This window comes from Ornithodoros turicata, chromosome 1 (genome assembly GCF_037126465.1).
Source record: "Ornithodoros turicata isolate Travis chromosome 1, ASM3712646v1, whole genome shotgun sequence".
In the NCBI taxonomy this organism is placed as follows: Eukaryota; Metazoa; Arthropoda; class Arachnida; order Ixodida; family Argasidae; genus Ornithodoros; species Ornithodoros turicata.
The window spans coordinates 47,390,779-47,405,044 of record NC_088201.1 but is presented as its reverse complement, the minus strand read 5'-3'; the positions used below and the strand labels follow the sequence as shown (position 1 = coordinate 47,405,044).

Below are 14,266 nucleotides of genomic sequence, written 5' to 3'. Positions count from 1 at the left end.
TTGGGACCTTGATAAGACTCTTCGCACGTGTTTGCTGCAGACAACTGGTAGACCGAGTAGTAATAGAGAGCAGTTGCCGAACTACGATGCCTATGAGGTGCCTCGTCTTTTTATGTCTGTGAAGATGGCGCTGCGTCTAACGGTGTGGACCGGGCAGGGTGGTGCAAACGATCGCACACATGTGTCGCTGCCAGTTGATGTTGGGACCTTGATAAGACTCTTCGCACGTGTTTGCTGCAGACAACTGGTAGACTGAGTAGTAACAGAGCAGTTGCCGAACTACGATGCCTATGCGGACCCGGACGAAGAACATCACGCCCGGGTCACCAATATGACGAGACAGCAAGATAGGTTCGTTCTAGCCAGAGGCTACCTCTGGACTGCTTTATTGTTTGGCCAGCGGAACGGTCGCGGCACGAGATCTGGGCAGGTGACGATGAGCTGATGACGGTAGCGGTGCCGCTACACGGTGCTTCGACTTTTTACGTCCGTGAAGGTGGCGCTGCGTCGATCGGTGTAGACTGGGCAGGGTGGTGTGTCGTTGCCAGTTGATGTTGGGACCTTGATAAGACTCTTCGCACGTGTTTGCTGCAGACAACTGGTAGACCGAGTAGTAATAGAGAGCAGTTGCCGAACTACGATGCCTATGAGGTGCCTCGTCTTTTTATGTCTGTGAAGATGGCGCTGCGTCTAACGGTGTGGACCGGGCAGGGTGGTGCAAACGATCGCACACATGTGTCGCTGCCAGTTGATGTTGGGACCTTGATAAGACTCTTCGCACGTGTTTGCTGCAGACAACTGGTAGACTGAGTAGTAACAGAGCAGTTGCCGAACTACGATGCCTATGCGGACCCGGACGAAGAACATCACGCCCGGGTCACCAATATGACGAGACAGCAAGATAGGTTCGTTCTAGCCAGAGGCTACCTCTGGACTGCTTTATTGTTTGGCCAGCGGAACGGTCGCGGCACGAGATCTGGGCAGGTGACGATGAGCTGATGACGGTAGCGGTGCCGCTACACGGTGCTTCGACTTTTTACGTCCGTGAAGGTGGCGCTGCGTCGATCGGTGTAGACTGGGCAGGGTGGTGTGTCGTTGCCAGTTGATGTTGGGACCTTGATAAGACTCTTCGCACGTGTTTGCTGCAGACAACTGGTAGACCGAGTAGTAATAGAGAGCAGTTGCCGAACTACGATGCCTATGAGGTGCCTCGTCTTTTTATGTCTGTGAAGGTGGCGCTGCGTCGATCGGTGTAGATTGGGCAGGGTGGTGCAAGCGATCGCACACGTGTGTCGTTGCCAGTTGATGTTGGGACCTTGATAAGACTCTTCGCACGCGTTTGCTGCAGACAACTGGTAGACCGAGTAGTAATAGAGAGCAGTTGCCGTACTACGATGCCTATGAGGTGCTTCGACTTTTTATATGTGTGAATGTGGCGCTGCGTCGATCGGTGTAGACTGGGCATAGTGGTGCAAACAATCGCACACGTGTGTCGTTGCCAGTTTATATTGGGACCTTGATAAGACTCTTCGCATGTGTTTGCTGCAGACAACTGGTAGACCGAGTAGTAATAGAGAGCAGTTGCCGAACTACGATGCCTATGAGGTGCTTCGACTTTTTATATGTGTGAATGTGGCGCTGCGTCGATCGGTGTAGACTGGGCATAGTGGTGCAAACAATCGCACACGTGTGTCGTTGCCAGTTTATATTGGGACCTTGATAAGACTCTTCGCACGCGTTTGCTGCAGACAACTGGTAGACCGAGTAGTAATAGAGAGCAGTTGCCGTACTACGATGCCTATGAGGTGCTTCGACTTTTTATATGTGTGAATGTGGCGCTGCGTCGATCGGTGTAGACTGGGCATAGTGGTGCAAACAATCGCACACGTGTGTCGTTGCCAGTTTATATTGGGACCTTGATAAGACTCTTCGCATGTGTTTGCTGCAGACAACTGGTAGACCGAGTAGTAATAGAGAGCAGTTGCCGAACTACGATGCCTATGAGGTGCCTCGTCTTTTTATGTCTGTGAAGATGGCGCTGCGTCGAACGGTGTAGACCGGGTAGGCTGGTGCGAACGATCGCACACGTGTGTCGTTGCCAGTTGATGTTGGGACCTTGATAAGACTCTTCGCACGTGTTTGCTGCAGACAACTGGTAGACTGAGTAGTAACAGAGCAGTTGCCGAACTACGATGCCTATGCGGACCCGGACGAAGAACATCACGCCCGGGTCACCAATATGACGAGACAGCAAGATAGGTTCGTTCTAGCCAGCTACCTCTGGACTGCTTTATTGTTTGGCCAGCGGAACGGTCGCGGCACGAGATCTGGGCAGGTGACGATGAGCTGATGACGGTAGCGGTGCCGCTACACGGTGCTTCGACTTTTTATGTCCGTGAAGGTGGCGCTGCGTCGATCGGTGTAGACTGGGCAGGGTGGTGTGTCGTTGCCAGTTGATGTTGGGACCTTGATAAGACTCTTCGCACGTGTTTGCTGCAGACAACTGGTAGAGCGAGTAGTAATAGAGAGCAGTTGCCGAACTGCGATGCCTATGAGGTTCTTCGACTTTTATGTCTGTGAAAATGGCACTGCATTAAACGGTGTGACCGGGCAGGATGGTGCAAACGATCGCACACGTGTGTCTTTTGTCAGTTGATGTTGGGACATTGATAAGACTTTTCGCAGGTGTTTGCTACAAACAGGTAGACAGACTAGTAACAGTGAGTTGCAGCAATAAATCATTGCAGTGTCTGAGACCACAGAAAGATGGTACGTCTTTCTGTGCCTGTGGGTCTCAGTTTTCTTCACGGATCTACCCAGCTTGCCATGCACCCTATCCTTTGTCTCGTTCAGTACTGGTTTCCGTTTCACAAGCAGTATTTCGTTGCATTTCATTTCCGAGCTTTCTCGATACTGGTTTCGGTTTCCAAAGAATGGTTCCATGTTGGATAGTGTTTTTAGTATCTGACTGTCGGTTCACGATTTTTCGGTAGCAACATGTAGCAATTGTGAACACACATACCCTGCAGGGGGCTCTGGCTTAGTCCGGTGTTTGGCGAGTGGCGCTACCACGGACCCCAGCCCCCAGACCCAAGGTGTTATGCGTACCGTGCCGAGGCGATGAAAGTCGAAAAGCAGAAGCCATGAATGGTGACGATCGGGGTCTTGGCCAATGCCCGGCCGAATCCCCGGCCAAACCCCGGCTTCTTCTTAAAACTCCAGGACCTTCTCACGTGTAAAGACATGAAGCGTGAGCAACATTCTGGACTCTCTGTTTCCTGAAACCGTATATGGTGAGAAATTCCTCGAACCCTATGATCGCGAACGCGAAGCGTCCCCGCACCGAAATATACAATTCAAATTCTACAAGCTTCACAGCGAAGTACATAGTGTTTGCAGCGACAGGAAATGACAAAGAAAAAGTAGTACCCTTGTGTAGGATGTCACTGTTCTTCACTGAGAAGGCAGTGGCATGTCTCTCGAAGCACGTATCAGAAATTAAGCACATGCGATCAGGTGACTTGTTGATCAAGCGCCCCTCGGAAGCAGACTGTGACACTATCCTGAGTACACACGAAATGTTGGGCAAAAGAATAACAGCATCTCTACACAAGAGAATTAACACCAGGCGAGCCGTTATCGCTGTGGAACTCATTGACGTGCCTGTCGAGGAAATTCTTCTGAACCTGAAGGATCAGAACGTCATAGATGTACGTAAGATAAAAATCAGAAAGAGCAATGAGTACATCACAACACGAAATAACATCCTCACGTTTGACTGCCCTACTCGTCCTCAAAAGTTTAAAGTTGGATACCTGTTAGCAGACGTGCGACCATACATCCCAAACCCCTTGCGCTGCTTCCGTTGTAGCAGGTTTGGTCATGCTGCAGAGTCGTGCGCGGCTCTGCATGGTGTGCACGGTGTGGCAAGCCTGACCATTAGACTAAAGAGTGTAAAGGGCAAGACTGCCGTATCAACTGCTCTTCAGACCACCCACCTTACTCCAGATCCTGTGCAAAGTGGAAGTATGAAAAAGGAGTCTTGTATGTCAAAGTTACACAAAACATAAGCTATCCAGAAGCCGGGAAAAAGGTCTCTCCCATGTTTTTTGAAAAGCCCTTCGCAACAGCGTATTAACAAAAACTCAAATTGATGATGGTGGTGGTGGTGGTGGTGCTAGTGAAAGGGCTCGCCGTTGTCGGCCTCACAGAGGCAGGCAACGCCACGACTGACGCCCTGCGGGAATGTGCGTCCTTGGCCGACTTCTAAGGGAACTGTGCCGACATATGTCTGAAAGCGTCTGAGGAAGACCAAGGAAAAACCCCAGACAGCACAGCCAGCACCGGGATTAGTTACACAGTACACGCAGACAGAGCCAGTAGTAACCACTGAGTCAAGCACAAGTGAAAATCAGGAAGGTAAAGATACACCGCCAACCCTCCAAACACCCGTACACCTCTTCTGTCTACTGCAGCAGTCGCTGCAGTTTCTAAAACCTCTTTGGTGGCGTCCTCTTAAGAGATTCCACCTTCGTCATCACTATACCCCTGGAGCCTAGCTCCACGGATTGTGATGACGACATGAGGTCGCAAGGCTCGTTCATGAGTGCGAGTACCAAGCTCCAAAGAAAATCGAAAAGCAGCCTTTCGGCGAAAATCATCCGCTCCCCGATATATCGCCGAAGGAATTGGCAGCTGTTCGGAGAAAAATTCCAAAGCGGCCCATAACAGGCCCAAAGAAGAAATAAGGGCTTCGTTAAACAGCCACAAAGAGATAATGAAGCACTGGTCGGCAGAAGTTTACTGTGCACATCTTTTTTCTCCTTAGTACTGCTATATGGGTGGAACGATCCTTTAATGGAACTGCCTGGACTGCTTTCTAATTTAGGTGATGTCAACGATCTTTTCGACAAGTACAGTGCAGCATATTTCTGTCTTCAAGAAACATATTTAAAGGTACATACACCAAATCCACTGCATAAACATGACGTCTTTCGAAAAGATCGACCAGATACATACCGATCATCTGGAGGTGTAGCGATCGTAACAAGAGGTTCTTTCCGAACCAGAGAAATTAACCTGACTACAAACTTGGAGGCTGTGGATGTGCAGGTGTGTCTTGACAAAATCGTCACCATCTGTTCAGTTTACCTGCCCCCATCAGAAACCTTCACACAAAGAGACATAGAAGATTTATGCACCCAGCTTCCAACTCCTTTTTATTCTTCCAGGTAACTTTAATGCCCATAACCTGCTTTGGGGCAGTACAAGAACGGACATAAGAGGAAACAACATGATAAAGAGACTTTTGTTGACGTCCTCAATATGCCTCTTGAATACCGGAAAACCCACATACATCCATTCATCTAGTCAATCCTTCTCAGCCTTAGATCTTTCTTTTTGCAGTCCATCACTGCTGCAAGATATAGAATGGACCATCATGGTCCATTGGGGACCCACTGAGGAGTGACCACTTCCCAGTGGTATTAACATATAACCGTGTCATCACTACCCTAATGACACGTCCTCCCAAATGGAAACTCGAACAAGCCGATTGGTGGCAATTTTCTGAAAAATGTGACTTATCATTGACTCCTTTTCACACGATGAAGATCGACGGAACTAATGATCTTGTCACCAACGTAATCCTTAAGGCAACAGAAAAATCCATACCACAAACATCTGGTCAACTGCCAAAGCGGCCTAAGCCCTGGCGGAACAGGGAATACTTGGAAACCCGCAAAGTTCACAATCGTGCGTGGAGTAGGTTTCGATGGTACCTCACATCACAAAATCTTTTACTCTTTAAGAAGGCAAGAGCGAAGGCCAGGTGGACACGTAAGCAAGCTAAACGATCCTCTTGGCAGAACTTTGTAACTTCCTTATCTTCAAACACACCAACAAAAATTGTTTGGGATAAACTTCGAAAAACCAGAGGAGAACATATTGATCACTCTGTCCCTCTACACTCTAAGAAGAAAAAAAAGAGTAGTTTTACTCCTTTTGGTGACGAAATGTATTGCCACAAAAATAGTCCTCTTCAGGAGTAAACGCACGGGAGTAAATGAATGTCACAGAGCGGAGACTGCATTTCACGCTCTGCTGTAAGAGTCAAAGGTACATAATTCGTGTGCATGCATGAACATACTTCGAATCAAACCGTCAACCGTGATATATCGAGTTACGTAAAATCTTGCGACATACATAGAGCACAATTTGCGAAGAAAGAAGCACTAACTGTTTCTTACTCTGTGTGAGTTATACAGCCTTATGCCATGGAATTAACCAATAGCACATATATGTACGTAGACTGTTGCATTCGGAAGACCATTTCAATGGGGTAGAGTATCGCCTGTGGCGATGAACCTCCCCACTCTCCAAAGCCAAAATAAAGTTGTTGTTGTTGTTGGAAGACCATTTGCCAAGTTCAGTGCCAATTTGCAGTCCTGGGGAGTAAATGTGAGGGTTAGAGGAGTTAAATGTGGAGTAATTGTAGTCTAGACTAGAAGCTGCAATTACTCCCAACTTTACTCCTTTTTTTCCTAGAGTGTATTAGAAGTTAATGGTCAAGTATGTGAAAGCCTGGAAGAACAGGCTAACGCTCTTGGGAAACACTTGGGAAAACACGCCCTTGGGAAAGCATTTCAAGCTCTTCCCACTATAGTAACCAGTTTCTCAAAGTTAAAAAGAGGGCTGAGAGACAAAAGTTCCCTTTAGTAGTTGTGATGGGCTTGCATATAACCAGCCGTTTACTTTCATAGAACTGTTGAGAGCCCTATCATCCGTAAAAGTAACTACTCCAGGACCAGATCGGGTGACATAATCCAAGCTAAGTCACATGCATGAGGAGTAAACAAATGCTTGCTTAGATTCTTTAATCAGGTCTGGGTACACTCCCGTCCATGTCGAAAACTGCTACGGTTAGTCCATTCGTGAAACTCGGAAACGATGCTTCAAATCCAAGCAGTGATAGACCTATTTCTCTTACGAGCTGCGTCGGCTAGACGTTCGAGCGAATGGTCAATAACCGGCTGGTCCACTTCCTGGAAGAGAACCAATGTCTAGCTCAATTGCAATGTGCTTTTCGGTCGGGGCGTTCGACGATGGATCATATGATCCATCTAGAGACGACCATTCGTGAGGCATTTGTGCGGAGACACCACTGTCTGTCTGTGTTTCAGACTTGTACAAAATACTGAGCAAAAGTATTTAAAATAAGATACTAAATACTCTACGGAAAAAGTATTTAAAATAGAGTACAAAATACTCAAAACTGAAAGTAATTTGAGTAGAGTACTAAATACTCTAAGAAGTATTTAAGATACTATTTAAAGTACTTTAGTATTAGCAGTAAGCGCTTAAGCAGCAAGCTTACAAATGAAAGGAATAAACTTCATCAGCCATGCATATCTTTCATTTGCAACGTCTTGGTGTCAAGTAATGTTTGGTGAACTTTGGTGAACCCAAGTAAACTTTGTTGATATGTTCTGACCCAAAACTTCGTAATCCCTCCTGTATGTCGGTTCGGGTCTTTCAACCTCTGGCACGTGTTTATTGCTTTGATGACCAAGGAAATAAATGCCGGGATTATCTTGTACCTAATCCCCTGGTGATTCACCTGGCAATATGAATAGGAACGGTTTTCTGACGAAGCTGGCTATTGAGAAGCAAGGCCAGGCTTGGGACCAGCCTATTGTACAAGAGGATAAATGACAGATTCGCGAATTCCCGAAAAAAAGAATCCGAAGAAAAAGGGGGTTAAATTCCAGTGAGCTGAAAATCTCGGAACGGCGGGAAGCGTTCTGGATATGGCTTGACGAGGAAGGAAAGTATTTTGAGTAGTGAGTAGCAAATACCGAAAAAAGTATTTTAAATACATTAAAAATACTTGTCGCAAAAAAGTACTGAGTAGAGTACCAAAATACCGGAAAAAGTATTTAAAATACTGTATTTTGAGTGCGTACTCAAGATACGTACAAGTCTGCTGTGTTTGTTGATCTAGAATAAGCCTACGATACCATTTGGCGGCGTGGTATACTGCTAGATCTCCACTCGTTTGGAATACAAGGTCTTCTCCTTAGATGTATTGTAAATTTCCTCAAAGGCAGAACATTTAGAGTTCAACTTGGAACAACTCTGTCATGTCCATTTGTGCAAGAGAATGGCGTGCCACAGGGGTCTATTTTAAGTGTCACACTATTTCTAGTAAAGATCAACTCTGTGGCTACTGCCATCCCACCGTCTGTAAAGTACTCGATGTATGTAGATGATATTCAGTTATCTCGTAGTTCCACAAACCTAAGAGTATGCGAGCGACAAATGCAGCAAGCAATAAATAAACTATAGTGAAACGGTCTTCCGAGAACGGGTTTAAATTTTCACCAGAGAAGACGGTCTGTGTCCCATTCTCGAGAGTTAGGGGAGTGTTTCCACCGCCCAGCCTCAAGCTCGATGGCCACGATCTTCCTGTCCAGTTCGAACGCAAATTTCTTCGGGTAATATTTGACAAAAAGCTCACATTTCGGCCTCACGTAAAAAGCTTGAAGGCGAAATCTACAAAATCTCTAAATCTACTAAAAATATTGGCACACAGGTCTTGGGGTGCCGATAGGAAAACACTGCACAGGGTATATACTTCGACAATCCGCTCAAAACTCGATTATGGCATCATAGTCTACGGTTCAGCTCGTCAGTAGGTACTGCAAATTCTAAACCCTATACATCATCAACGACGACGGTTGATATTAGGTGCTTTCAGAACCTCCGCGATTGAAAGGCTTTACGTCGAAGCTAATGGCCTCTAGAAAGGCGTCGATTTTATCCCGGGGCATGTATGCCCTCAAAGTCAAAAGTTATCCTCAGCACCTTGCACTTTCTTGTATCAAATGCACATATTTTGAACGTCATTTTATCAATAGACCCAGTGTCGTATCTCCGTTCAGCATTCGGTTTGCAAGGCATGTTGAACACTTATAACTTGTTATCACCCCTCATATAACTCAACATCACTCACTCCTTATAACTGTTTTGTTGTGGAATCAACTAAGGGGATTCCTCCGTGGCAGTCGTCACCAAAGTAATATTGCTCATTATTAAATTATGACAAGCATTAAACCCCTACGCAAGTATTGCAGCAGTTCAATCTTTTGAAATACGCCACTTGTGCGCAAGTGCCGACCTCGCCAAGACGTTCGCCTATATCCTGCTGCACAACGAACTGAAAGCGAACAAAAGTCCTTTCCCCTTTCTTTTTTTCTTTTTCCTTTCTGCCAATAAATCCACCCCCTCCCCTCCAGGACACAAGAGTTGAACTGACACCTGCGGTGACTGGCTAGGTTCCGTGAAAGCATGTCGCTCAAGCGTCTCGAAAAAGGCTTTCATCGCGGGATAACCACCCTATCAAGAGATCTCTGTCCGTTATCGGTACCGCCATTACATTCCCTTTCGGTTTCTGTATGGTGAGCTAGTTTCTGGTAACGGAAAAGAAAATTTAACTTAATCTTACTCGAGAACAAGAAGTACATTTTGCGCTTGCACATTGTTGTGAGCTTCAGCCATTATTTGAGTGGGAGAAGAAGAAGACAAGTTGTGTTGTTGCTCATCCACATGCGATGTAGTATGCACCATAAACTATCATGGAAAATGAAGCTGTAAGTAAGGTGCGTTGTTATGCTGGAATCGCATTTATGTGACCCGAATCGCATTCAATGAATGATATGGTAATAGTCGTTCGTTGCATTTGAAACCTGCTGCAAGCCGACTGTTATGGCCTTGAGTACATTTAGATAGAGTAGATATGCGTTTTTCTGCATGGCAGACGTTCGCGAATGCCACTTCACTTACTCGACCTGGAAGTGACGCAGCGTTAATACCACAGCGTTACAGTGTTAATAACGAGGTCTGATAATGTGCATACGTGTACTCGGCGCGGGGAGGCGCTCGCGCCTTCTAACTTCTCGGGTGGTGTGCGTCATCACGATGGGTTGTGAAACATTTTGTGATACAGATGTTCTAGCATTTGCATAGCAGGGTGTGTGTTTCATCAGGCATTTGCTGTGTGCATACTTGTGCATTTGTTTACACGAACGGACATTGAACTCGTGTCCATTACTAATTATGACTGCCACAATTCTATGCATGTTCCGTCTGCTTGAAATATAAACGCGCGGTGGCCGACATTTCATTCGGTTATGCCTTTAGCGCCTTCTTGCGCCTTTTATGCAGCTCTATCATTCACGTTATGACTGTATTGTTCTAGAAATGGGCATTAGGATTTCTTTAGTGAAACGTACATGCATTTTCGCTTAAGGATTCGAGTCGTTATCCTCAAAGAGTCACCGAAAGATATAGACTCTGATATTAAATTTCGCGCTGACTATGGCAGGATACGTCTTTAAGTCCACTGAAGGGGGAAACGATGGGTTATTCTATATTTTGCCATAATATTACGAGGGGTGTTCAAGTGAAACCGGGACTTTCTGTCTCCTGAGTGTACAAATGGCTCGCGCTACTTCTTTTTCATCATTTTCACACGCGACAGGCCTCCGCGTTCACCACGTGGTGGTCCAAAGTTTGTGCAAAAGAGAAGACACGTGCTGGACAAGATGGCCGACAACGAGGTGAGCGAGCATATCGAACAGCGAATTGTCATGAAGTTTCTCGTGAATGAAGGCGTAAAGTCATCTGAAATTCACAGAAGACTTCAGGCTCAGTATGGCCACGATACACTTAGCCGCAGCAAAGCGTTTGAGTGGCGCAAACGGTTCCGAGGCGGCCGTACATCAGTGCAGGACGATCTCGGCCGGGGCGGCTCAGAGCCCAGTGTCAGAGTTCCCGAGAACATCCAACTTGTGGAGCGCCTGATCCTCTAGGACCCAGGGATAACATGTCTCGGACTGGCTCGAAAGACGGACCTTTCTGTGGGAACGTTGAACACCTCCAGTTTCAGAAAGTTAGTGCCCGTTGGGTCCCGAGGCAGCTCTCCGTGTTTGACCGGCAGAGAAGACTGGAAATCTCCCAAGAGCTAAGGTACCGTTTCGACACTGGAGGACAGCCGTTCCTTGATCGGATCATCACGTGCGATGAAACGTGGGTGCACCATTTCACTCCTGAGTCCAAAACAGTGGACACGCATCAAAACAGTGGAAGCAAGCTCGCCAGCTCCCAGCTCGCCAGCTCCCAAGAAGTTCCGAAGCACCCCGTCTGCGGGTAAGGTCATGACCACGGTTTTCTGGGACAAGGCTGGCGTTTTTCATGTTGATTTTCTGCCCAGTAGCACCACCATCAATAGTGCATATTAGTGCCGGGTTCTCAGGGATGGGCATAAGGCGCTGAAGCAAACACGGCCGGGCCTCATCACCAAAGGAGTCCTCCTCCTACAGGACAATGCACACTCGCATACCGCGCATCTCACGACACGCACCTTACAGGAACTTGGCTGGGAGTTGCTGCCACATCCCCCTTACAGTCCAGACCTCGCCCCCAGCGATTTCCATCTCTTCGGGCCACTGAAGGCGTTCCTTGGGGGCCGCCACTTCAGCTGCGACGAGGTCAAGAATGCGGTCCGATCATGGCTGCTACGCGCCGGTAAGAATTTCTACGCTGCTGGCATCTAAGCCCTCGTGAAACGCTGAGACAAGTACTTTAGTGTGTGTTGAGGGGGGGGAGGGGGCAGCTGGAGATTACGTTCAAAAATAAAACTAATTTCACGCCTGTAAGATCATATTACGTTTGCGAAAAATGAAAAGTCCCGGTTTGACTTGAACACCCCTCGTAGTATAGAACCACTACGATGCCTAATGGTTTCCGGGTTTGACGCCATGTAGAATCGTGCACGTACGCTCTGAGATAAAACAATGCGTTCTAAAAACGGAACTCTGCATAACGCGCTCCTACACTCCTAAAATACGCTCAAAATACACTCCTAAATACGCTTCACCGCATGGCACGCTCCTAGCTAACCATCACCCCGAATGGCATCGTTCTCGTCCCTGACTTGTTGAAAACGGGAGGCGTACGCCTTTTTTGCGACACTTATGCAGTACGTAATTGTCACAAAAAAGGCTCACGCCTCCCGTTTTCAACAAATTAGCGACAGAACGATGTCATTCGGGATAATGGTTGACTAGGAGCGTGCTATGCGGTGAAGATCTGTTTTTAAGAGTCTAGCAAACCAATCACAACGAGAGACATGTCTCTCTCCCCCGACTTGTCGAAACTGGAAAAGACATCCCCTTTTGTGACACTTACTGGTCAGTAAGAGCCGTATCTCCCGCTTTCGCGTTAAAGGACAATGGACGCGAAATCTGTCAATTGCAAGAAAAGGTCCTAACAAGGTGTATAATTTACGTAGAATTATGGTGCCACCAGTATTTTGTGTGTACGGTGCACGGACGGGCATATTTTCGACGATTATGAGCCCGCTGGGCTGTCCGCCCGACACGATCGCCCACGGAGCGCGCCCGCTGTCGCAAAGCATTGCGGGACAAGATGGGGAGCGTGTGACGTCAGATGTTCCTCGAGCTCCATGGGCGGCTGCCAGGTGAACGGGATAAACACGGCGAATTTCGAAATACGCCTCAAAATGTTCGATTTGGCGATCTCGTGGAAGTCTGAAAACGACATCCTCTATGAGAGATGTGTTCGTACCTATTTTTCTGCTTTGTTTTCTTTTCTTTTTTTTTATCCGCAGCGGGAATGAGACGTACGCCAAGCGGAGGTGAAGATTTCTACCTTCCATTTCCGTGAAGATACAGGAGGGACTCTCCTTCTTCGAGCCTGTTGTCCTTCGTTGACAAGCCAAGGCTAATGAGCACCTCTCGATTTGTTTTGAACCATTCGTTCACAAACTGTGCCGTACATTACTTGTTTCACTTGTCTCGAAGTAGGCCTAGACGGATTCGCGGCGCGAATAAGCTTCCCGTCTTTCGGAAGCAATTGAAATATGACAGTCATCAAAAAAGCAGGACATCGGCTGGATTTGAGCTGCGCATCTCTTTGTTACCAGTCGTGCGCCAATGACCAATTCGACCACGGAAACAACGACAGACTAGTAGAGCGTGGTGGCAAGGCGAGACAGCCAACAATGTCAGCAGCAAGTCTCTCACCCCTAGAGAGAATGGCACCAGCTCCCGTGGCATAGTGGTTTGGGTGATCGCTTTCCACGCCGAGACTCGGAGGTGACACGGGTTCGAATCCTATCACCGTCTGAGGTTTCCCTGGGTTTTCCGAAGACTTTCCAGACGAAGTCGACCCAGGACGCATACTAACCCCCCTGTCCCCCACTCCTTCCTGCTGTCCTCTCTCCATCTGTCCACGTCTGTACGCCGCTCATAGCCACAGTTGCTTCGCGGCGCTAACAGGGAATTTAAAAACATAGAGAGAATGGACTCACCTTTCTTCGGAAGGATCTGGAGGCCAGCTGGAGGCCAGTGCTGTGTTTGTAATAAACGTCAGTTGATGTTTGACGCTATGTCTGTACTGCCCGTCCGTGTGCCGTTCGTCCAAGAAATACTCTGTCTCGGAGAACAAGGAGCAGTCAAAAACAGGGACAACGACTCAAGAAGACACACAAACAGAGGCTCCACTGCTACAAGCTACTCTAGTCAATACTCTGTCCTCGCGTTGCCGAAAGGAAGACGGCAACACGCTATAGTACAGTCAGGAAAGACTTCACTACCATGTACATTTTTTTGTCGCGAAAATCAACCTCCGATCGCAAAACAACCGCGAAATGAACGTCAGGAACTCCAACAGGACGAACAATATGCGTCACTCCCGTGGTCTGCTACGGCGGCGCGGCGACGCTCACCAGGAGCGCAGAGCGCTCCGCGGCCGAATTTCATATCGCGATTATGGCAGCATTTCAACGCATATACGTAAACCTCAGTCGAATTTCGAATTTTTTTTTGTTATACACCGCAATTTGAGATAAACGGCTTTGCAGCTTATATTCGTTTCCGTCGTCCTTTAAGTCTGAAGCGATGATGTTATCATTCTTTTAAGTGGTTGGTTTTGTCTGTCGTGTCGTGAAGTTCCGTTTTTACTCACACATCAAGCTAAGAGGCATCCTTGTTCGTACGATATTTTGTGTTGCTGTTTGTTTCATGTACAGTACAACTTAAGATGCATTCATGAGTGGCTTGCGATTTTTGCTTGCAGACATCTATACTTCCATATCACTGCACTGTGGATCCTAGCGGAAGATGCAAATGGTGTGACACATAAAGCCAATGAATCGCGGGAGTTGGGTGAGTAAACGGGGTTC

General features: G+C 47.3%; 1 protein-coding gene across 9 annotated transcripts in view; it reads left to right on the top strand.

The window, feature by feature from the left end:
• The window catches only part of LOC135378169 (uncharacterized), a 91,370-nt gene that overhangs the window by 49,819 nt on the left and 27,285 nt on the right, over window positions 1-14,266 (top strand). For 2 of the 9 annotated variants that reach the window (XR_010418289.1, XR_010418292.1), the window contains exons 1-2: window positions 9,581-9,659; window positions 14,161-14,249. The exons of 3 other annotated variants lie outside the window; for them this stretch is intronic. Coding sequence is in view for 2 of the 6 variants with exons in the window: in XM_064611096.1 (XP_064467166.1) it covers window positions 9,607-9,650; window positions 14,161-14,249 (133 nt within the window). In the remaining 4 variants the exon portion in view is untranslated. 4 more of the 9 variants (XM_064611096.1, XR_010418291.1, XM_064611097.1 and 1 more) reach the window with 4 other exon arrangements.